The sequence below is a fragment of the Anomaloglossus baeobatrachus genome, chromosome 2, assembly GCF_048569485.1.
Source record: "Anomaloglossus baeobatrachus isolate aAnoBae1 chromosome 2, aAnoBae1.hap1, whole genome shotgun sequence".
In the NCBI taxonomy this organism is placed as follows: domain Eukaryota; kingdom Metazoa; phylum Chordata; class Amphibia; order Anura; family Aromobatidae; genus Anomaloglossus; species Anomaloglossus baeobatrachus.
Window position 1 is genome coordinate 258,634,106 of NC_134354.1, and position 23,552 is coordinate 258,657,657.

The 23,552-nt window shown below is 45.2% G+C and overlaps 1 protein-coding gene across 2 annotated transcripts in view; it reads right to left on the reverse strand.

Annotated features, from left to right (window-relative positions):
• The window catches only part of FRS3 (fibroblast growth factor receptor substrate 3), a 76,737-nt gene that overhangs the window by 49,413 nt on the left and 3,772 nt on the right, over positions 1 to 23,552 (reverse strand). For both annotated transcript variants that reach the window (XM_075333734.1, XM_075333735.1), the window contains exons 2-3: positions 3,706 to 3,841; positions 367 to 449 (exon numbers count right to left, since the gene is read on the reverse strand). In XM_075333734.1, coding sequence (XP_075189849.1) covers positions 367 to 426 — 60 coding nt within the window. In that variant the 5' untranslated portion in view covers positions 427 to 449; positions 3,706 to 3,841. The remainder of the gene's footprint in view (positions 1 to 366; positions 450 to 3,705; positions 3,842 to 23,552) is intronic.

Sequence of the window (23,552 nt, forward strand, 5' to 3'; positions counted from 1 at the left end):
CAGAAAACTATAGGTCAACTGCTCGGCGCCCCCTGCTGTATAACATGGTGCCTGCAGATTGATCTGCATTTTACGGATGACAGGTTCCTTTCATGCATTCCTGAATTCCTATAAATATAGTTATGCAACAAGCTATGCAATTAATAAACTTAAATTATACAATTATATAATATATATTTAAATTTGAGACCAGTTTATTTCTTCATATTGGACTCCACCCAAAACGGACTGATTCCACAGCCGTGGTTATGTCACTGTTTTACACGGCAATATTCCAGTTAATAATACTCTTAAAAGATATTTTTCATGAAATGTAAAAGCTCAATTAATTAAACTTTCAGCTCATTTGGTTTTACAGTAATTTACTTTGAACTTGGTTGGATGACTTTCTGAGAGGCCGTCTCGACAGCTGCAGCAGCTTCCCATGATATCAGCACATCAGATTTCCTCTGAAATGAAAAACAAGTACAAAAGTCTTAAGATTCTTAGGCTATGTTCACACATCAGTTTTTTGGCATCAAGCACACGCCGGATTGTGCCTGATGCAACGGATCCGGCGCAGGATATGCAAAAACGGATGCGTCTGATCATTTTTTTTACGGATCCGGTATATTGGATCCGTTAAAATACGGATCTGGAGCATCAGTTTCATCTGGTTTTTTTTGCTGAATCAGCTTTGTTTTTTTTTACAATAAAATGGAGCATGCTCAGTTTAAAAAAACGGATCCGGCTGCGTTATCCGTTTTTTGCCGCACCTTGACGCATCCAACATCCATAGGCTTCCATTGTAAATCACGCCGTATCGCGCCAGATCCAGCGCGATACATTTTTTTTTTTTCAGAGACAAAAAACGTTCAACGAGACGTTCCATCCGGCCGCCGCATTAAGTAATTAGGCCGGATCCGTCAAAAGCCGGATGCAACGCAAGGCCATCAGGCACAATCCGCGCTAATACAAATCAATGGGGATAGAACTGATCCGGCGCCGGATCAGTTTTATCAGTTTTTTTCCGGATTGTGCCTGATGGAAAAAAAACTGATGTGTGAACGTAGCCTTATGCAGCTTCAAAATAATAACGGCTAAAAGGGTTGTCTGGTGAAAACAACGTATCACATATCGATAGATTGTTGAAACATAGGGGTCTGACTGCTGAGAAGCCCATTGATTGACAGCATGGTGAATTTTTATACCCATTAAAATGGAGCATCAGTGTACATGCCAATTTGCTGGAATTAACCATATAGGAATGACCTTATTCCAGTAGCTCTATTGAGAACGAATGGAGCTACGGTCGGTGTCCAACCAGCCACTCCAATTTCTAACAGAGCATAGGTCAATGTCAATTCTGAAGTATGTCCAGCAGGATCTTGTCACTAATATTTTTTGGAATGCACAATGACAGTGCACTCCCTTATCAGCTCTGATACAAAGTGATGAGCTGGAAAACGAGGGCACTGCCAGGAGATAATTTTGCAAGTAGAGAGCAACCAAAAGTGCAATAGTTTTGGGGAGAAGGCTTATATCTACCTTTCCTGCTCACTAGGTCATCTCCTTACAATGCACACAAACAGTATACTACTCTCTTGCTGGCTTATCACTTCTCCTCAGAGCCAGCAAGGGCACACACACACTCATTGGGTATTACAAATAGTATTGCACAGTAAGAAGATCCTACTGAGCATGCGACAGAATTCACAACCAACACATGCTCCAGCCTCTGAAACAGACGTCAGTGATGCAGCTTTATTTCTAGTGTGGACAGAGTATGCAGCACTGACTGTACCCTCTGCCCACTGATGATGTCTCTTTTGGAGAATCCCACCATGCACTGGGGTGCTCAATCAATCAAAAAGTCACCGAAAAAGAAGTTGGTAAAAAATAAATACATAAAGCAGTTAAAGTGGGAACAGTAGGAAATTTTTAGTGAAAATATATTAGACAAGCACTTATAATATTACATTAAACAGATAGGGTTTCAGACAGTTTTGATGGTTCCTTTGATGTCCTGATGAAGGAGATAGTCTGTCCTTGAAACACGTCGATCTGACCTTATAATGAAAAAAAAAAAAAAAATGGAACACCCAACATCTGTCTTCTGGAGATAGCACGGCATATAACCCATGTCTCTCTTGATTACACGTGTTTAAACAATATGGGACAGCCCATATGATGATGTCATGTCTTTGGAAGCTTCTGATAGGTTTATTGCAACATCTGAGTTAGAGACACACCTGTGGATGTATTTTAATGCACACCTGAAAACACACTGCTTCTTTATGTAGCATCATGGGAAAAAGTCAAAAGAAATTTGCCAAGATCTCAGGAAGAGCATTGTGGACAAGTCTGGTTCATCCTTGGGTGCAATTTCTAGACACTTGAAGGTGCCTTGTTCATCTGTACAAACAATTATACGCAAGTACAAACAAGATGAGAATCTCCAGCCATCAAACCGCTCAGGAATGAGATGGGGTCTGTGTACCAGAGATGAACGTGCTTTGGTCAGACATGTGCATATCAACGCAAGAACAAAAGCGAAAGACATTGTGAAGATGCTGGTGTAAGCTGGTAAGATTGTGTGTCATTATCCACAGTGAAACGAGTAATGTATCAACATGGGCTGAAAGGCCACTCTGCCAGGAAAAAGCCATTACACCAAAAGAAACTAGAAACTAGATTAAAATGTTTGCAAATGCACACAAAGACTTTAATTTTTAGAGACGTGTCCTGTGATTTGACTAAACTAAAATTTAACTCTTTGGCCATAATGACGGTTACGTTTGGAGACAAAGAGAGAAGCTTTGAAGCCTAAGAACACCATCCCAACTGTGAAACACAGGGGGGTGGGGGGGGGGGGCAACATCATGTTGTGGGGTCGTTTTGATGCAGGAGAGATTGCTGCAGTTCACAAAATAGATGGCATCATGAGGAAAGAAGATTCAGCCAGGAACTTAAAGCTTGGGCGTAAAAGGGTTTTCCAAATGGACAAGGACCCAAAGCATACTGCCAAACTGGTTACAAAGTGGCTTAAGGATAACAACCGCACATGTTTTGGAGTGGCCATCACAAAGTCCTGATCTCAATCCTATTGAAACTTATGGGCAAGGTGAAAAGGCCGATGCGAGCAAGGCGACCTACAAAACATGGCTCAGTTACACCAGTTCTGTCAGGAGGAATGGGCCCAAAATCCTACCAACTATTGTGAGAAGCGTGTGGAAGGAGATCCAAAATATTTCACCCAAGTCATACAGTTTAAGGGCAATGGTACCAAATACTAATGAAATGTATGCAAACTTTTGACTTTGCAGAAAGTAATAAAAGTGCCTTTAAAAATTCTCTCTCTCATTATTCTGGCATTTGGCAAATATAAATAATTTTGGTAATCATAAGACATAAAACGGGAAAGGTTTTCGTGTCAGATAGTAAGAAAAACATGCATATGTGTCTTTATAGATAGTGTTTGTAAACGTCTGGTTTCAACTGTTTAGGCTGAGAGGAAGAAGGGCCAGAGCAGTTGTCTTAATTCTGTCAGCCAAGGCAAAGAGCCAATTTGCAAGTTGCTGCAAGCCAGGTATTCCCACTGCAGAGAAAATATAGCATAACGTAGTAACCACTCAAATAACTGGTCATCCATTTAATAGAAGGATAGTATGAGCCCTAAAATATTTTTCGGCATTTAGATAGTCTATTAATAAAGAGATTTTGTACCTTAATGAGGCCATGGATGAAGAATATTCTTAGAATTCAGGGCCCATAAGTGCCACTTGGCTGCACCATCTCTCTGCTTGACGACATGGAACCGAAGAGGCCAGAAGAGGCTACATGCCATCAATCCACATATCACCTGCAAGGGAGAAAACAAAGATCCAGTTACACAAAAGAAATATATATATATGTTCTGCCGCATAGAGTAAGACTGCCTTCACACATTCGGTTTTTGGTGTGCGGCTCAATCCGGATCAAAAACCTATGCAACGGATGCGGCTGAAAAACCGGATCCATTGCATACGTTTTTCCATGCAGTCCGTCCGTTTTTTGACGGATGCGGCTTGATACTGAGCATGCGTAGTGCAAAACAAAAAAAAAAAAAAAAACACGCTTCCGGCGTCTACAGGCTTGCACTGTAAATTGCGCCGCATCACGCCGCATTCAGCGCGATGCGGTTTTTTTTGCCGCGCCAAACAACGTGCCAGGCAACGTTCCATCCAGCCGCCGCATGGGCTAAATATGCCGCATCCGGCAAAAAACGGACGCAACGCAAGGCCATGCGGCACAATACGGCGCTAATGTAAGTTTATGCGGGAAAACACGCAACCAGCGGCAAAAAAAACGGTTGCGTTTTTTTCTGCAGAGCGCCGTATTGTGCCGCTCAGCAAAAACCGGATGTGTGAAAGCAGCCCAAGTAAACCAAACTAGGCTCTGCAACAGAAACGTTAGGTAGCCATTTCTCCCTGTCTAGAGCCAGACATCATTTAGGAGACCCCATACCCTAGAAGACTCTCTGCGTCTTTGTAGCCTGACATGACTTCTTTTCTACTGTAGATGTTCATAGCAAACTTATCAAACCCTAGCCCCTAAAAGCTGTTCATCCCTGGTTGGTAGTCTAAAGGCCCATACACACAGCTTTAATTTAGACCTCCATAAAATCATAGCTTTAGCTGCTCGGACTCCAGTGATTAGCTGTACATTGGGGGAATTTTGGTCCTAGGAAATTAAAGGGAACCGGTCACCTCCTGCACTACTATGTACTTGCAGCTATAGTGGTAGTTTGCAGGTAAATGGCATTTAAATCATATTTGGTAGATTTACTGGACCAGTAGCTACAGGGGGGGAAAAAAAAATAAAAAAAATTGAAATTTTATTCTCCCTGCAGCCAATGTATTGTTTGCTGGCTGCAATTACTCATCATCACATTGATTGACAGCCTGTTCTGCAAAGCATGTGTACAGAGCAAGCAATCAATGTGCCGGGAAGGGAGTTCATTTATAAGCAGCATCTGATCTAATAGTATGACAGTCACTAATTGGCTGTAAGCTAGACATTGTGACCTACACCTATGTGTGTGACTGGTGCCATATACATGTGCATTTAGCATACTGGGCCACTATCCCTGAATAGCAAGTGTGGGAGTGGTTGTTTCTTCAGTATTTTTCACCTGTGCTGTCTCAGTCATTATTATGGAGGCCTGCTGAATCCAGTAGTGCATTAATATTGTGACGTGCTGCTAGTAAATACGAGTACAGCGGCCTTTTTTCTGGGATGTTTTTTGAATTCTATGTCCTTTAAAGCGAGTTGCAGTCATATAATTTTGCTTAGAGCTTAGTAGCTTAGAGGAGCACGGCTGTTTTTATAACAGAAGATTAAAAATTTATCAAAATGGCAATACAAAGTGGGTGTTTTGGGATGGGCCTAAAATGCCCTGAATTGGGGTTTAAGACATGGTTAAATATGCTGTGCAGTTCAGCATCCCACCTGCTTCTCAGAAAATGCCAATTAGAAGCTCAATTTTTTTTCTTCCCCTTCACCTCGGTTATCAATCCCATGAAGTAGTGATGGGCAGCCCAGCTCTTTTTAGTGATCCGGTTCCTATGGCTCCGTTCACCAAAAAGAGCCGGATCTTTCAGATTGTTCTCGGCTTCTTATTAAATACGTGTTCACCCCAGGTGAACACACATTTAAGATTATAGAAACGCAGCCAAAGCCCCGCCCACCCGCGGCTAAGCCCCGCCCACTTACAAGCGGCCAATTAGATTGCTGAGTAGGCGGAGTTTAGCCGCGGGTGGGCAGGCTTTTGACTGCGAAAAGCGCAGTTTAGTGATTTCAGTGGCTCACACTGGTGATCCGGCTCCTGTCGTTCACAGCAGGGAGCCGGATCTTTGTGTCGGATCGTTCACGACCGACATCACTACCATGAAGCATCTACACAATATCACAGATCAAGAGCCAGTACCACTTCTTCCTATTGCTAAAAGAGGGGTGATACAATATAGTATCCTAACCTTCCTTATTCTCAAAAATAAGCTAACAGACTAGAAATATACAGTCAGTCAAGGAGATGGAATGGTTATCTCCAGGAGCTGTCCAAGCATCATCAGTAATGGATACGACGTTCTGCCCAACACCTGCAGAGAACTTGTCGGGCACATTGCATGCAGTGTTACAATACTGCGGATTACTTTCAGAGAACATAACATGTATGGAATTTCCAGTGCGGTTACCGTGAGATCACATGACCCTAATGTCAGAAGGAGAGGAAGAACTACATAGTGTAATACTTGTGGCTGTGCGGATCATACACACTATATACAAGAAGTTGCAGATATTTGGCTTTCGGGTGAAATTTCAGGATTCCTATAATGCACTCTAACCTTTTCAGGTGGTCTTAATGTGACTTTCTGTAAACTCTTGAATGCTCACGCCCAACTGTTCAATGTTTCACTGCTTTCTGCGCAACTTGCTGTTCTCTAACAAGGATCTTAAAGGCAAAATTCACAACAGGTGTTTGAATCGCCCAATAAATTTTGGGGGCCAATTATTCAAATTGTCTCTCCAGGGAGGAAGGAGACAAACTCTAGCGCCACCTATTGGAAGTAGCAATCCTAAAAGTCAAAAGTGGCTTTTTAAACAAGCCTTTTCATAAGACTTAAGATTTATTGGGGTCCAATTAGAATTGGTATTTAAACAGTCCACCTAAGGCCTAAGACACATGGCATGAAATCACAGCAAGTGGAATGTGATAAAAAGAAAAAAAAATAAATAATCGCATTCCACTCGGACCAATATTAGCCTGTGTGTGTGTCAGCACCCAGGAGCGATTATTTTCTCAGCCCTAAATCGGACTGAGAAAACAATCGCGGCGGAGACGCGCGGTGATTCACCTGCTCGCGGACGGGAGCGGGACTGCGGCGAGCCGGCCGAGATCGTGCGCCCATGGACTGCAGGACTGGGCAGGAGGTACACGTTCTCCCTAGATGCGAGCTCCAGCGGTCACACGGAGATGGTGGAGATGCCGCCCCTCCCCCCACTAGAGATCCTGGAGAGCGGCGGCGGCTGGAGCCCGTCGGCTCCAGTAGCAAACTCACAGGGGTAGTCTGGTGACTTAGCCTGGTGCGACGGGGATGAGGAGTGGGGGAGCTCCGGCTGTGGGATAGTGGATGGCCTAGGGGGGGGGACGGGGGAGAGGCACAGGAGGAGGCTCGAGAGGCCAGGAATGAGGCCCTGCAGCCTGCAATAATTCCCCAGCCTGTGTGGGATGACCCAGAACCTCAAAGATGCCCCCCTGTCCTCCCCACTGGGACCACCAATATTGCAGAGTGAGACTCTCACCCCTGCGCCCCAAAGACACCAGAAATCATCTGGAGATGCAGGGCCAAGGAGCCCAGTCCCTGTACCACAACATAAAGGGACCTCTAAGACTCCACTGAGCCCGCCTGGCAGAGTAGCTTCCAAGAGGGGGCCACCGGAAAACCTGGCTGCTGGACCTATGCATGCCCTCCAGCAGATTGGTGGGAATTTGTACGTCAGCTCCCTACAAAAAAGGATTTCCAAGCACTTATTTCTGAAGTCAAAGACACCTGCAGGTCTGAAATAGCGGCGGTCCGACAGAATGTAGTTTCTATCTCTAAAAGAATAAACCAGCTGGAGACTGATCATAATGATGCTAGAACAACCATTCGCCACCTCCAGTCCCATACCTCCTCTCAAGCCGACGCCATAAGAGAGTTACAACGACATATTGAAGATCTAGATAACAGAGGCAAGCGCCACAATATACGGGTCAGAGGTGTTCCTGAGGCCCAAACAAAGGAGGATGTTACAAAAATCCTGCAGACCATATTTAACTCACTCCTCCAGCGTCCTCCGAATAGTCCAATTCCTATGGACAGAGCACACAGGGCCCTGCGCCCCAAAAATTTGACAGGGAACCCTAGAGACATTATCTGTCACGTCGTGGACTTCCAACTTAAAGAGGAAATTATGTTCAGAGCACGACCGCCAAAACAAGCGATGTACCGAGATACTAAGATTCAACTGTTTCAAGATCTCTCATGGTTGACGCTACAGCAGCGGAGGGCCCTCCGCCCACTACTGTCATCCCTAAGGGCCAATAATATCCTCTATAGATGGGGGTTCCCGTTCAGCCTATCTGCACGGCGGGGAGAGACGTCGGCCAGCCTTCGGACCCCTGCAGACTTGGAGCCTTTCTGTCGGGCATTAGATCTTCCGGTCCCAGACTTACCAGACTGGACTTTGCCCCAGCAGATACCGCAGCTTCCTCAGACCTGGCAACCAGCCGCAGCAGCACGCAAACGGCGACCTAGAGGCCTGAGAGCTGAAGGACCTACCTGATCGCATTTTTCCTGTGAATTTACGATTATCTTTTGATCTCACATGGGGATCCCAGGGGGTCTCAACTGGTCTACTTATATTGCTACCCCTTTTTTTTTTTTCTCTTCTCTTTCCTGGGACTTTCTCCTTCTTAAAGAATCCCGGGGAGGGGGGGGCTTGGATCCCGAGTCCGGTTTGTGAAGTTTCGCCACTCACCCTTCTGCAGAGTCGTACCAATTGATTTGCACTTTGGTTTACAGTGCAGGTTATATTTAGTGAGATACTCTCACCCAATATTAAGGGTAAGTCGACTCTGCTGTTGGGGTAGTGGACGGTTGGGGTGGATTACCAAACCCTTATTGCATAATTGAAGAGTTTCTATTTTGTAGTAGAACATAAGTATGTTTTGGTTTATTCTTTATTTTCCTAGTTGTACTCACAGGTATGCAATTCACTATAGTAGACACACTCTGTTTCAGAAGGGTCCAGGGAGTATATCTACCTTGTACATTAAGCGACAGTCTCAAGCACTAATCCTCACACTAGCTTACATTAAGGCACCGGGATGGCTACGTTGATGAGCCTTAACGTGAAGGGGTTGAATTCTGATGTTAAAAGGAGGCTGGTTCTCCAGGAGATGCGAAAATCACTGGCGGAAGTGGTGTTTCTGCAAGAGACACACTTCACAAAAAAAGCTCTTTTAACTTTGCCCGCCATTGGTTTCCCCAATCCTTTTCAGGTACAAACACAAAAAAGAAAGCTGGGGTAGCTATACTGATTTCTCGCACTTGCCCACTTCAAGTGAGTAAGTGGGAGGCAGATCCCTCGGGTCGTTACCTGATCATCCAGGGCACTCTGAATGGGATAAAATTAATCCTGTGCAACCGCTATGCCCCAAACTCTAATCAGAACAGATTTGTCTCCTCGGTCCTCTCACGCCTTCCGTCAGATCGGGGGGCCATTCACATTATAGGGGGGGGACTTCAATATGGTGTTTTCAGACAGAGCCGACAAAGCATGCACTCTCACACTCTACAAGCCCCCATAAATCATCCCATCTGTCTACGGGATTCCGCAAATTGATCCATAAACACCAACTATTTGACCTGTGGAGAATTGATAACCCGACAGCAAGACAATACATCTTCTCACACCCCCACAGTTCCCATAGTCGAATCGATTATTTCTTTGGTAATGTCCTCACGCTTAGAACACTCCGACAAGCACAAATAGGCAGTATCACGTAGTCAGACCATGCCCCTTTATTACTAAACCTTAATTTAACAAATGCTCCCTCAAAAAGAACCCACTGGAGGTTAAATGAATCATTACTCACCAATCCTGTCTCTCGAGAATCCATCCGTAAGGCTATACAGAATTACTTTGAGGAGAATTCTCAGACCCCTCCATCTTTCCCAGTGATTTGGGAGGCCCACAAGGCGGTTATTAGAGGGGAGTGCATAACCATTTCGTGTAAGCTTAAAAAGGACTCACAGCAACTTTATCGTCAATGTGAAATGGACCTCCGATTAGCGGAGGAACGCCTTCACACCCACCCCTCTAGGATTCGCCTAAAAGCGGTAATAGACCTTAGAATTAAATTAAAAGAGATTTCACATGGAAAAATAGAAAAGCTCCTACGTTACTCACGCCAGAGGTATTATGAGTATGGCAACAAATCACACACGATGCTGGCCAGAAGGCTTCGGGACCAAACGATAGCTTCCGCCCCCTGTGCCATAAAGGATACTTCAGGCACCCCTCATTACGATCCCACAAAAATCGCACAACTTTTCCACACATATTACACATCCTTGTACTCTATCCCTTCGTCATTGTCAATGACTCACCCAGATAGAACAACAATATTGAATGATTATTTGACTGACTGTCACCTTCCAAAACTGCCCCAGGAGGCTCTGGATGATTTTAATCGAGATATAGTCCCAGACGAGATCCATCAGATCATCAAGGACCTCCCTAATCACAAAGCTCCGGGCCCGGATGGGTTTACTTACCTATATTATAAAACTTTTCTAGGAGAGCTGTCACCTCACTTGACTCATCTTTTTAACCTTTTATGACGGGTGAGGATATCCCACATACATTTCTACACTCTTATATAACTGTTAACCCTAAAGCGGGTAGGGACCCCATGGAATGTGCGAGCTACCGCCCTATTAGCCTCTTAAATTCTGATCTCAAAATATTCAAACTGTTGGCGGACCGCCTAAATAATTGGCTTCCACAGCTGGTCCATAAAGACCAAGTAGGATTCGTTCGCTATCGACAGGCGGGAGACAACACCCGAAGGATCTTAGATCTGGTGGAGGTGGTGAATAGGGAAGGAGTGGAAGCATTTCTTCTGGGACTAGACGCGGAGAAGGCTTTTGACAGGTTGGATTGGTCCTTCATGTTTTCTGTCTTGGATCACTTCGGCTTGTCGGGACCATTTGTCTCAGCTCTGCGGTGTCTGTATTCTCTCCCTGCGGCGACAATTCGCCTCCCTCATGCACACTCAGATCCCCTGCCCATCCGAAATGGAACCAGGCAGGGTTGTCCTCTGTCCCCTTTGCTATACGTCCCAAGCATTGAACCACTGGCAGCACATATTCGACTCAATCCGGACATTATGGGGGTCAAGGTTCGGGATAAGTCCTTTAAAGTGGCCCTATTTGCTGACGACGTCTTATTGTCCCTGACTAATCCCGTCATTTCCCTACCAAATTTACACGCAGTACTAACTCAATACGCTAGACTCTCGGGTTATAAACTTAACTCCGACAAAACAGAGGCGTTACCGCTTAACATCCCAGAAACTAAATTACAGTTCCTCAAACAAAATTTTAAGTACTCTTGGCGTTCAGATTCCCTGCGATACTTAGGAGTCAAAATAACCCCCAGTTATAAGACATTATACCAAGCCAACTTCCCACCCCTAATACGCGATGTGGAGATTAGTCTAAAAAAATGGTCATCTCTTTTTTTGGGTAAAATCGCTACAATTAAAATGTCAGTCATCCCTAAATTTCTGTATCTGTTCGAAACACTCCCGGTGCGGGTTCCCCTGGGGGTACTGAAAAAAGTCCAGTCAAAACTTTTGCAATTTATATGGCATTCGGGAAGGCATCGTATCCCAGACTCAGTTTTGTATGCACCACGTAACAAAGGGGGCTTGTCGTGTCCGAATCTCAAACTTTACTACTATGCCGCACACTTGCGTAGCTTGGCGTCATGGACGACCCTGCCGGCTTTTAACAAGTGGACGGAGATAGAGAAGCTTTGGATGGCACCTTTCCACCCAAGCTCTCTAATATGGGGACGCCCTAGTGAAACCCCTTCCAGAGACTTACTAGGCCCAATAGCATTTACAAGAGAGGTGTGGCGACAGTGTAGAATGAAGTTCCAGCTGGCCTCACAGTCTTCCCTGTTGACCCCTTTCTTGTTCACACCACATTTGACGGAGGGCATGAGTCCGGGGGTGACGGGACAATGGGCAAAGGCGGGCCTTTATTGTTTTCGAGATGTGGTCAACCCGGCTACTCTGAAATTGAAGCCATTTTCGGACCTATGATATCAATATAAACTACCTCTCCACCTATATTTCTCATACCAACAGATATCACATTTTTTCACAGACATTATGGGACGGGTAGGGGTGCGGCGTCCCACAGCAGTCGAGACTCTTTGCTCTGGCCGGACCTCGACCAGGGGACTGATCTCGGCCATTTATAACATTTTGATAATTGGGGACTCATCGGATACACTGAAGCATTCATACATGAAGAGATGGGAGGGTTGGGTTGGACGCCCCATTTCAGACGCACTCTGGTCAGTGATATGGGCTAGGACATTTCGGTCCTCAATTAGCACTCTTTATAAAGAAAACCAAGTTAAAGTCCTCATGACATGGTACCACACACCAGAACTCCTTCACAAATTTAATCGTACCTATCCGGATGTGTGTTGGAGATGTGGCCTTGGGGGGGCATCCCAATACCATATATTCTGGACATGCCCGACCATAGATGGCTTCTGGGAGGAGGTGGAGTCCCTGATGAGCAGATTGGTGGGTAGCAATGTGACCAGAGACCCGGTAGTGTATTTGCTGAATGCCCTTCCGTCATCTTTAAGCAAACCTGAACTAAAGCTTCTACTCCATGTCCTTACTGCGGCCAAGTGTGTTATTTCATTGTTCTGGAGGAGGGTAGCCCCGCCCTCTATCTCGGATCTGTATGCCCGAATAAAAGATGTCAGGAGTATGGAAAAGCTCACAGCCCAGCCACATAATACAATGGACAACTTCACAGCGACTTGGTCTCTGTGGGATGCCCTTGTGGACACCTACCAGATGTAGGACCGGACATAGGGTTGGGGTGACTGGTGCTGGTGACTTAGACCGGTTTCAAGTGGTCTGAGAATCCTTCTCTGGGTCCCCCTAGGCCTAGCCCCGATCTTTCTCTCCCTGGGGCCTGCTACAAGAAGGAACCCCGCTCACCTCCTACTTGACTATTAGAGTGTTTATGATATAGCCCATCTGCAAGCATACTTGTGAAATGGTACATTTATTCATGTAATTGCATATCCGTTTGCGTTTGTTTTTCTTTTCTGTTGAAAAATATGTCTGAAAAACTTTTTTCAAAATAAAAAGTTGAATAAAAAAAAAAAAGAAAACAATCGCAGCATGCTCTGGGTGTAACGTGATCTTTGTTTCTCTTGCACCCATTCAAGTCTATGGGGCAAGAGAAAAATCGCTCTGCACTCGCGGACACCGGTGTACCGCGAGTGCAGGGCGAGAATAGCAATAGCTGGGTAAGGAGGAGAGAAATCCCTCCCTCCCCAGTGCCGGCCCGCCCCTCCGCAGCACCTGCCCACCCTCCACAGCTGTGGTCCAATCGCATGATCAGACCTCAGATGCAGTAACACTCGCATTACACTCGGATCCTGCTGTGCTGCCAGTGTGAGCCGAGCGTCATGCGAGGATCGCAGTAGTCCCCCATGTCGCCCCAGCCTAATGATGCTGTTCACATTTTGACATCATGTGACCAAGACGACGCCTAACAATTGATCAGCAGTACCTCACCATTGCAAGGCTTCAAGCAGGATGTTCTCAGATGGAAGTGGCCACTGAGCTTAGAGTGTCATCAGCAGGCTGCAATAGAGATACAGAGACACTGGAAAAGTCACAGAAAGGCACAGAAGTGGACATCCTTTGGCTACCTCCCACACTGATGACGCTTTATTGTGAACAATGCTCTTCAAAACTGGATGATGAATGCCACACAAGCACATTTACAGGAGGTGAGAGGCACCCAAGTGTCACGTCAGACCATTCAAAACCCTTTACATCAGTGTGGTCTCATGCTAGACGACCTGCAAGGGTACGTGAACATACCACCAGGCACAGACGTCATCGTCTTACATGGGCCAGAGTGTATCTACACTGGACGAGGGACTAGTGGGCCTCAGTGCTGTAAATTGATGAAAATCGACTAACGATGACAGAAATGATGGCCACCAACTATGTTGGAGATGTCAAGGAGAGCGCTCGGAGTCAGCCACGGTTCTCACCAGATGAGCCTTTGAGAATGGTGGTGTTATAGTGTGGGCAAGTGTGTCTAGTCAACACAGAAGAGCCCTACACTTTGTTATTGGTACAGTAATACGCCCCTACTACTTGAATAGTATCATTAATCCAGTCATTGGGCCTCTGCATGAACAACACAGGCCTAATGTCATCTTAACTGATGAGGTTTTATCATTAGGGAACGAATGCTCGAGATTATGATCCCTCATGTTGTGGCCTGCACCTTCTCCAAATCTGAATCCCATAAAAAAAACCTAATGCAAGTAGAAATACTGTGGGGAAAAAAAAAAAAAAAAAAAAAAAAAAAAAAAAAAAAAGGGCAATAGGGTCTTATCCGGGTGAGAAAACAAATCCCACAGGGGGTAGATTGCACTCACCTATTCAGGTTGTGAGAGTCACAACCCCTTTAAGCACATGTGATGTCAGCAGCAGCCCCGAAGTTGAACGTATAATAAATGGAAGAAGAAATCGGGTCTATACCACGCTAAAACACCATGAGAATATTCTGTAAAATATTCCTTTACTGTTGTACAGGTCTACGCGTTTCAGAGATATCCATCTCCATCAGGACCTAAAAAGGAAGCTTCTATAAATACAAGTGAACTGCCACGTCAGAAGAACGCCCACTACAATTCAAATCATGGGCGTTCCTCTGACGTGGCAGTTCACTTGTATATAAGGAGGCTTTCTTGGAGCCGATTACACACTGTTCCTTTTTATGTCCTGATGAAGGAGATGGATGTCTTTGAAACGCGTAGACCTGTACAACAATAAAGGAATATTTTACTGAATATTCTCACGGTGTTTAAGCGCGGTATAGACCCGATTTCTTCTTTCATTTATTTCCCATAGAAAACCTATGAGATCAGCGGATTTGCCATGTATAGGCTCGTAACACTACACCCCAGAACCTCAATGACCTGAGGGCTGCCCTTCAAGAAGATGGGATGTCATGCCTCAGCAGGCAATAACTTGATCACCATTGCATGCTTCTACTAAAATGCCTAACTTTCAAGATAAAATATCACTATAGCGTGAACTTTTTGCGTTTTTCATATATATTTCACCTGAAAGCCAAATATCCCTAATTTTTTGTGAGAAGTGTATATATAGGGTATATTAGGAGAGCAAAAAAAAGAAAAAAAATGGGAGAGTTTCTTTAATCATTCATAATGTGCCTGAGCCATTGTGAAGCAACAATCCAGGCATGAAGTAGGTGACGACCAGAAATCTCAGCAGGACACAGGACCTACAGAGAACATTCAGACTGAAGAAAACAACAAAGATTTCTACAGGATGGCTGCAAGTAAAGATCTGGAAAACAAAAACAAACAAAAACACCTCTACAGGCCTCGTGTGCACTTTGCTTTTTTTTTTACTGCTTTTTTTGGTGGTCCTAAACTGCATGTATGACCTTCTCCAGCAAAGTCTATGAGAAATCTGAAAGGCTGTGCACATGTTGCGTCTTTTTTGCCTGCAGTTTTCGGTGCAGAAAAAGAAGCAGCAGCATGTCACTTCTTACCTGCCTTTTTCTATTGAATATAGTGGGAAAAAAAAAAAAAAACGCAAGGGCAAAAACGCAGAAAAAAACACAGAAAATACGTCAAAAACACTGAATACACAGCAAAAACGCATGCGTATTGATGCATTTTTTTTCGGCCAGAGGTGCGTTTTCTGCTCAAGAAACAAAACGTCTGTGTGCTCACATACCCTTAAGGTATGTGCGCACGTTGCTTTTTACCTGCTTTTTTGCTGCTTTTTCTTCTGCGCTGTTTAATGCCAAAATGGATGTGTTCTTCTATTCAAGCAAAGTCTATGGGAATTTGGGTTTCTTGTTCACACTATGTTGTTCAAAATGCTGCCTTTTTGTGGCAGAACTTTGGTCAAAAACTCAGCTTTTCAAAGAAGCAACATGTCAATTGTTTTTGCCATTTGGGTTTTGCACTGCAAAGCTGAGTTTTTGACCAAAGTTCTGCCACAAAAAGGCAGCATTTTGAACAACATAGTGTGAACAAGAAACCCAAATTCCCATAGACTTTGCTTGAATAGAAGAACACATCCATTTTGGCATTAAACAGCGCAGAAGAAAAAGCAGCAAAAAAGCAGGTAAAAAGCAACGTGCGCACATACCCTTATAGGTCACACATGCAAACAAAATGTAAAGAAAAACTAAAAAAAGTAGCACTAAACAAGGGGCAAACACCTGAACATTTGTTCTAGCGTCATCCCTTGCCAACGTCCCTGGCTCCTTTTATATGGGCAGTCCTTTCTCGGTAGTGCACTGTAGAGAGTTACTTTTCTGGGCATTTTATGAACATATACGCTGGCGACAAATACTAAGGCTTTGTGCGCACTAGAAATGTGAAGTTTCTCAAGAAAATTTCTTGAGAAACTTCTGGGAGTGAAAGACTTCCGGACCTCCGGAAAAAATCCGCACCAAATCCGCATGCGGATTAGCCGCGATTTTCCCTGCGGATTTTGCAGGCTGTACTGCCGAAATCCGCAGGGTACCTGCGGAAATAATGGACATGCTCATTTTCTCAAGAAATTTTCTCGAGAAATTCTTCAAGGAAATTTCTTGAGAAACATCCGCACAGCTATTTTTTTTTTTCATAGAATTTGCTGGGAAATGTCTGCACAAAGATTGCAGACATTTCTCAAGAAATTTCCGCGGCAAATCCGCGCGTAAAACGGTCTAGTGCGCACAGAGCCTAATACTTCAGGGCCATGTCATCTTTCACCCGGTATTCATCACTTTTTTTGTTCTAACTTTCCTGACACTTTTCATTTTATTATGTGCTTTTATGAGTGGTCATCTAAAGGCTTGTGTAGTGAAAACTTAAAGGGAACCTGTCATCAGAAATTTCGCCCAAAAGCTAAAAGATTCCCCCTCTGCAGCTCCTGGGCTGCCTTCTAGGAAGGTCCCTGTTATTATTGTGCCCCATGTGAGACCAAAATAAAGCCTTTATAAAGTTCTACCTTTTTGTATGCAGCTTCTGTAAATCTGACACGGGGGCGGGCTCTCTGCCGTCCGTTATTCTGCCTCCTGGTCCTGTATGCCGCCCCCATCGCTCCTTTCCATATCTGATGCACCGCCCACTGCTCCAGCCATCCCCACGCATGCCCAGTGCCAGTCTCACAGGACTGAGCAGTGTGACCGCTGGTGACGTGTGCGCAGGCAAGTGATTATGGACGGGACTGTGACTGTTATCAGCAAGTACCCGGCCATAATCTCGTGAGCGCGCAAACCTCTCCAGCATTCACACTGTGCTCAGTGTAGATGCTAGACTGTATGGGCTGCTTCCAGGGATGACGTCCCTTTGTCATGTGATAGGGGCGTGTTCAAAATACTATCACATGACAAAGGGACGTCATCCCTGGAAGCAGCCCATACAGTCTAGCATCTACACTGAGCACTTGCCTGCGCACACGTCACCAGCGGTCACACTGCTCAGTCCTGTGAGACTGGCACTGGGCATGCGTGGGGATGGCTGGAGCAGTGGGCGGTGCATCAGATATGGAAAGGAGCGATGGGGGCGGCATACAGGACCAGGAGGCAGAATAACGGACGCCAGAGAGCCCGCCCCCGTGACAGATTTACAGAAGCTGCATACAAAAAGGTAGAACTTTATAAAGGCTTTATTTTGGTCTCACATGGGGCACAATAATAACAGGGACCTTCCTAGAATGCAGCCCAGGAGCTGCAGAGGGGGAATCTTTTAGCTTTTGGGCGAAATTTCTGATGACAGGTTCCCTTTAACTATATATAGGATAGGTGATAACTTGGTGATCGGTGAGGGTTCTGACCACACCGATCGGCAAACCAAGAAACTTTTATCCCAGTGAAGTTTTAGCGTGCGTTTTTTTTTCTAACATGTATTTTTATTGTGGTTTTTGTCGGTATATCAGGTGTTAAATAAAACTGCTTGGTCTTTGAGGCTTTCAAATCTTGTCAAAGCCAACTACCAGGATATAATTTGGTGTGGCTTATATTCGTTACCGCCATAGAAACGCACTCAAAAATCATGTGCGCTTTTCACCTGCAAATGCTCCGCATCTAATGAAAGTCTATGGGAAGAATCTGCACATAAAACTCAGCGTACCCCCAGGAGAAATTAACATGTTTCAGGTTTGAAACGCGCACCACAAGAAGCCCAGTGGGCAGAGATTGCTATACATCCCATCCACTTTGCTGGAACTGTAACGCGGCATTTTTGATACAGTGAAAACAGGCAGCATCAGAAACTCACCAAAAGTGTATCATGGGAATGGAGCCTTAAAAGAGGCTAGACACTTTCTAGTATACGGATGACTTTAGGTTCAAATAGTGACTAGCAAGCACTACCATGCTTGGGTGCTCTGTACTCATAACAAGCTGGTTGGACGCTTGACTTAATTCCTGAGCATATCCTCCAGAAAAATTCTTGAATTTCCTATTGACTTCCATTACGCGAATCGAGCCCGTCTAAGGCTATGTGCGCACGTTGCGTTCTATTACGCAGCGTAAAATAGTCACTGCATGTGTGTCTCAGAACACAGCTGAAAAGCTGCGTGCCGAGACGCATTCGGCAGAACGCAACGTGCGCACATTCCTGCAGAATTCATGCGTTCTGGATGCTTGCTCTGCCATGGGAAAAGCATCCAGAGCGCACATTTTTTTGACAGTGCGGTCCCACTCGGCTCTGCTGCATCCCCATAGACTTTCAGCAGAGCCGACTGGGACCGGAATGTCAAAAAGATCACATGGCTGGCTGCGGGAGACAGCCGCGCGATCAGAATGATCTGCTCTGTGCGTGTGCCGCGGCTTGATTTGCGGTCACAGGTGAAGGACTCACCTGTGACCGCAAATCTGAGTGACTGCAGTGAGCCACACGATCACCGGTGCCATCAATCAGGTTACCCGCGGCCAGCTCGAGTCCTCCACCCGAGACCTGTGGCCGCGGGTAACCTGAGAGACGTCCCCGCACACATCCCGACATTACCACCTACATCCCCGCACACAACCCGACATCCCCGCACACATTCCGACACTACAGCCCTCATCATCACCACACACACACACACACACACACACAGGCATTACCTCAGTGACGTCCCCGCTCACAGCGCGATTCACTTCAGTTTCTGCATGGAGCGGACAGGGGCGGCGGTGTTGTACTGCCGCTCCTGTCAGCTTCATGTAGCAGAGCTGGATGTGTCGCGGGACCTTGTGGATTACGCTGGACCTGGAGGTGTGTTTGGGGATTTTAATAAAGTGGTGAAAGAGGGTGGTTTTTGTCTTTTATTTCAAATAAATGATTTTTCAGGTGTATGTGTTTATTTACTTTCACCAGGTTAATCATTGGGGGTGTCTCAGACGCCTGCAACGATTAACTAGGACTTAGTGGCAGCTATGGGCTGCTGCAATTAACTCCTTATTACCCAGATTGCCACCGCACCAGGGCAGTTCTGGATGAGCCGGGTACAGTCCCGGGACTGTCGCATCTAATCCATGCGGCAATTCCGGGCGGCTGCTGGCTGATATCTTTAGACTGGGGGGCACCCCATAACGTGGGGCTCCCCATCCTGAGAATACCAGCCTTCAGTCTTGTGGCTTTACCCTGGCTAGTATCAAAATTGGGGGGGACCGCACGCCGGGTTTTTTTAATTATTTATTTTACTGCACTACACAGACCCGCACACCGGCGGCTGTGATTGGTTGCAGTGAGACAGCTGTCACTCAGCATGGGGGGCGTGTCTGACTGCAACCAATCATAGGCGCCGGTGGGCGGGGGAAGCAGGGAATACGAGATTGAATAATGGGCGGCCGGCATTTTCAAAAGCAAGAGAAGCCGCCGGAGCAGTGTGAAAGCCGTGCAGCTGATCGGTGAGTATGAGAGAGGGGGGAGGGACCGACAGACAGAGAGAGACCGACAGACAGACAGAGACCGACAGACAGACAGAGACCGACCGACAGACAGAGACCGACCGACAGACAGAGACCGACCGACAGACAGAGACCGACCGACAGAGACCGACAGACAGAGACCGACAGACAGAGACCGACAGACAGAGACCGACAGACAGCGAGAGAGAGACCAATACGCACAAAAGAAGTGACATGTCACTTCTTAGAACGTGCGCTTCGGGCAGCAGCCGAAGTGCTGCGCTCTAATACGCCACGTGCGCACGGCTCCTGCATAATCTTTATAGGATTATGCTGGGGACGCAGGGCGCATGCAGTTACGCTGCGGTGCAGATCGCAGCGTAACTGCATGTAAATACGCAACGTGCGCACATAGCCTAAGCATCCAACATGCTCGTTTCGAGTATTGAGCATGAAGTGCTCACTCATCACTAGGTTCAATACTATGGCAAGGCGGCGGTTGTCTGTCCCTTGCTATTGTAGGCCAGAGGCTACTTCAGGCTTGAGACCTATACGACACAGATCTTCATGCGAGCCAGCGTAACGCAGCGACATCACAGGTCAAAAGAAGCTTGTAGCGGAAGATACTCTTTTCATTGGTTAGACGGTAATACTTTGAATATTTGGTGGAATACTTTCTAGATTTTGGAGATTATATAGTAAGCAGCACTTCACCTGACATTGAAGGCATACTTCTACTGTGGTGGGGCATAATTACTGTGTCGTGTGCAATTTTGGGGCAGCATGGGAACACTTACTGTAAGAAGGCATAATGACGCTGTCGAAGAAAAAACAAAACCAGGCCATTACTATATAGGGGCACTATTTATTTGGCCCCATTACCAGGAGTAACCATGGTTATGACCCTTACTTCTAATAAAAGTACTTGTAGGCATTTTACTATATGGCAGATAAAATAACGAGAACCCCCAGGGTAGCGGGTGGCACAATAATGGAAATTTGTTAAGAGGATAGGGAGTTGGTCACAAAGGCCTGGGCTGAACGCCTAACACATATTCAGGAGAAGTATGGTAGCCCAAGTGCAATGGAGACAACAACAAAATGTCTCTGGAGATGATATCTCAACACCGGTGCTAAACTGTACATCGCAGATACAGACAAAATAGACCACATGGACACAGTCAACGGGGGTCTCCGGCATATAGAGAGCCGGGATTGCATCTCTTTATATTCTTCTTACAGAACAGAAAGAACACAGGTGTGAACCAGTGCCTAAATCAATGGATTTCCCTATGTAATGAGCACTTGCGCGGTCTGCAGTGTGACGTTAGAACAGTACGTACCACTACATGGTGACCGTATGGAGCAATATGTAACATCTTACATATTGGAAGTCATCTATAGATTGACTTTCCAGGCCCCAGAGAATGCGCCTCCAGGGACCGTTTAGTGCTGAGCTACTGTATGGCAACATAAGTATAAAACGTGGCCTTCTAAATGCAGTTGTATTGCAGTATATAGCACCATCACAGGTTAAATCCCTCTATAGGGGACTAACTATGAAAAGAATCAAATACAACCCTCAAAAGAGGCTTCTGTACCCAGTTAAAAATAAAAAATGAACTTTGTCCTTAAAAGTCCAATCTATCAGAACCTAGGACCCGTTTCACCATTTGTGATTGGGGGACAGTTACAATTAGTGTCCATTTTTTGGCTTGTAGCATCAGTTGCTATTTTATTTTTGCGCCAAGTTATCCAAAGTGGCACTGTGCTTCATAAATTTTGTATTATCAGAAAAAAAACATTTTTGTCTGACTCATTTTGCAAAAAAAAAAAAAAAAAAAAAGGTACAAAGTAACTGTTGTACACAAGGCTGTGGAGTCTGAGTCGGTATAAAATGGACCGACTCCTAAAATATATAATAAAATTGGGTACAGCTGTTCAATCCAGTATGTGATGAATATTTTTTCATAGGAATTTGGGAAAGGTATGAAATGTCCCATAAATGTCTGTTCTATTCCTGATCTAAGGATCTCAGCTTTCTGTTGAGATGAATCTGTGCTGCGCTTCAGCTACATGATATAAGTAATGATGCTGCCATTTTACTACAGTAAATTAATCACAAACATGAGTCATGTACAGTTGAAACCAGAAATTTCCCTCCAATCTCTAAAAAGACACATCTGCATGTTTTTCTCACTATCTGACATGAAATCAGAATAAACCTTTCCTGCTTTAGCTCAATTAGGCTATGTGCGCACGTTGCGTACTGGCCCTGCAGAAATTTTTGCAGCGATTTGAGCAGCATACGTGCACTTCAAATCGCTGCAGAAACAAAAGCCGATTTCATGCGCTCTGCATGTAGCCCCTCCCATAGACAGAGCAGGGGCTGCAGGCGGAGCGCAGGAAAGAAGTGACATGTCACTTCTTAGAACGCACGCTTTGGGCAGCAGCCGAAGCCCTGCGCTCTAATACGCCACGTGCGCACGGCTCCTGCACAATCTCCATAGATTATGCAGGGGACGCAGGACGCATGCAATTACGCAACGTGCGCACATAGCCATAGGAACCAAAATTATTTAGATTTGTCAAAAGCCAGAATAAATCGGAGAGAAATTTACTATGAATTTAAACAATATGGGACAGCCCATATGATGATGTCATGTCTTTGGTAGCTGCTGATAACTCAGATGTTGCCAATAAACCTATTTAGAGACACACCTGTGGATGTATTTTAATGCACACCTGAAACACACTGCTTCTTTGTGAAGCATCATGGGAAAGTCAAAAGAAAATCAGCCAAGATCTCAGGAAGGGATGTGGACTTGAACAGGCATGGTTCATCCTTGGCTGTAATTTCCAGATACTTGAAGGTGCCTCGTTCATCCGTAGAAACAATTATACGCAAGTAGAAACAAGATAGGAATGTCCAGCCATCATACCGCTCAGGAAGGAGATGGGTTATGTGTACAAGAGATGAACATGCTTTCGTCACACATGTGCATAACAACCAAGAACAAAAGCAAAAGACCTTGTGGAAATGCTGGCGGAAGCTGGTAAGATTGTGTATCATTATCCACAGTGAAACGAGTACTGTATCAACATGGGCTGAAAGGCCACTCTGCCAGAAAAAAAGCCATTACTCCAAAAGAAACATAAAAAAAGCCATATTAAGGTTTGCAAATGCACACAGGAACAAAAACCTTACATTTTGGAGACATGTCCTATGTACTGACGAAACTAAAATTGAATTGTTTGGCCAGAATGACGGTTACGTTTGGAAGAAAAAGGGAGATGCTTTGAAGCCTAAAAACACAATCCCAACTGTGAAACGGGGGTGTCAGCATCGTGTTGTGGGGTTGTTTTACTGCAGGAGGTACTGGTGTACTTCACAAAGTAGATGGCATCATGAGGAAAGAAGATTATGTGGCAATACTGAAGCAACATCTCAAGACATCAGCCAGGAACTTAAACCTTGGGCAGAAAGGGGTCTTCTGAATAGACAATGACCCAAAGCATACTGCCAAACTGGTTACAAAGTGGCTTAAGGATAACAAAGTCAATGTTTTGGAGTGGCCATCACTAAACCCTGATTGTTGATGTACAGTGCCTACAAGTAGTATTCAACCCCCTGCAGATTTAGCAGGTTTACACATTCGGAATTAACTTGGCATTGTGACATTTGGACTGTAGATCAGCCTCGTAGTGTGAAATGCACTGCAGCAAAAAAGAATGTTATTTATTTTTTTTATTTTTTTTTTTTAAATTGTGAAA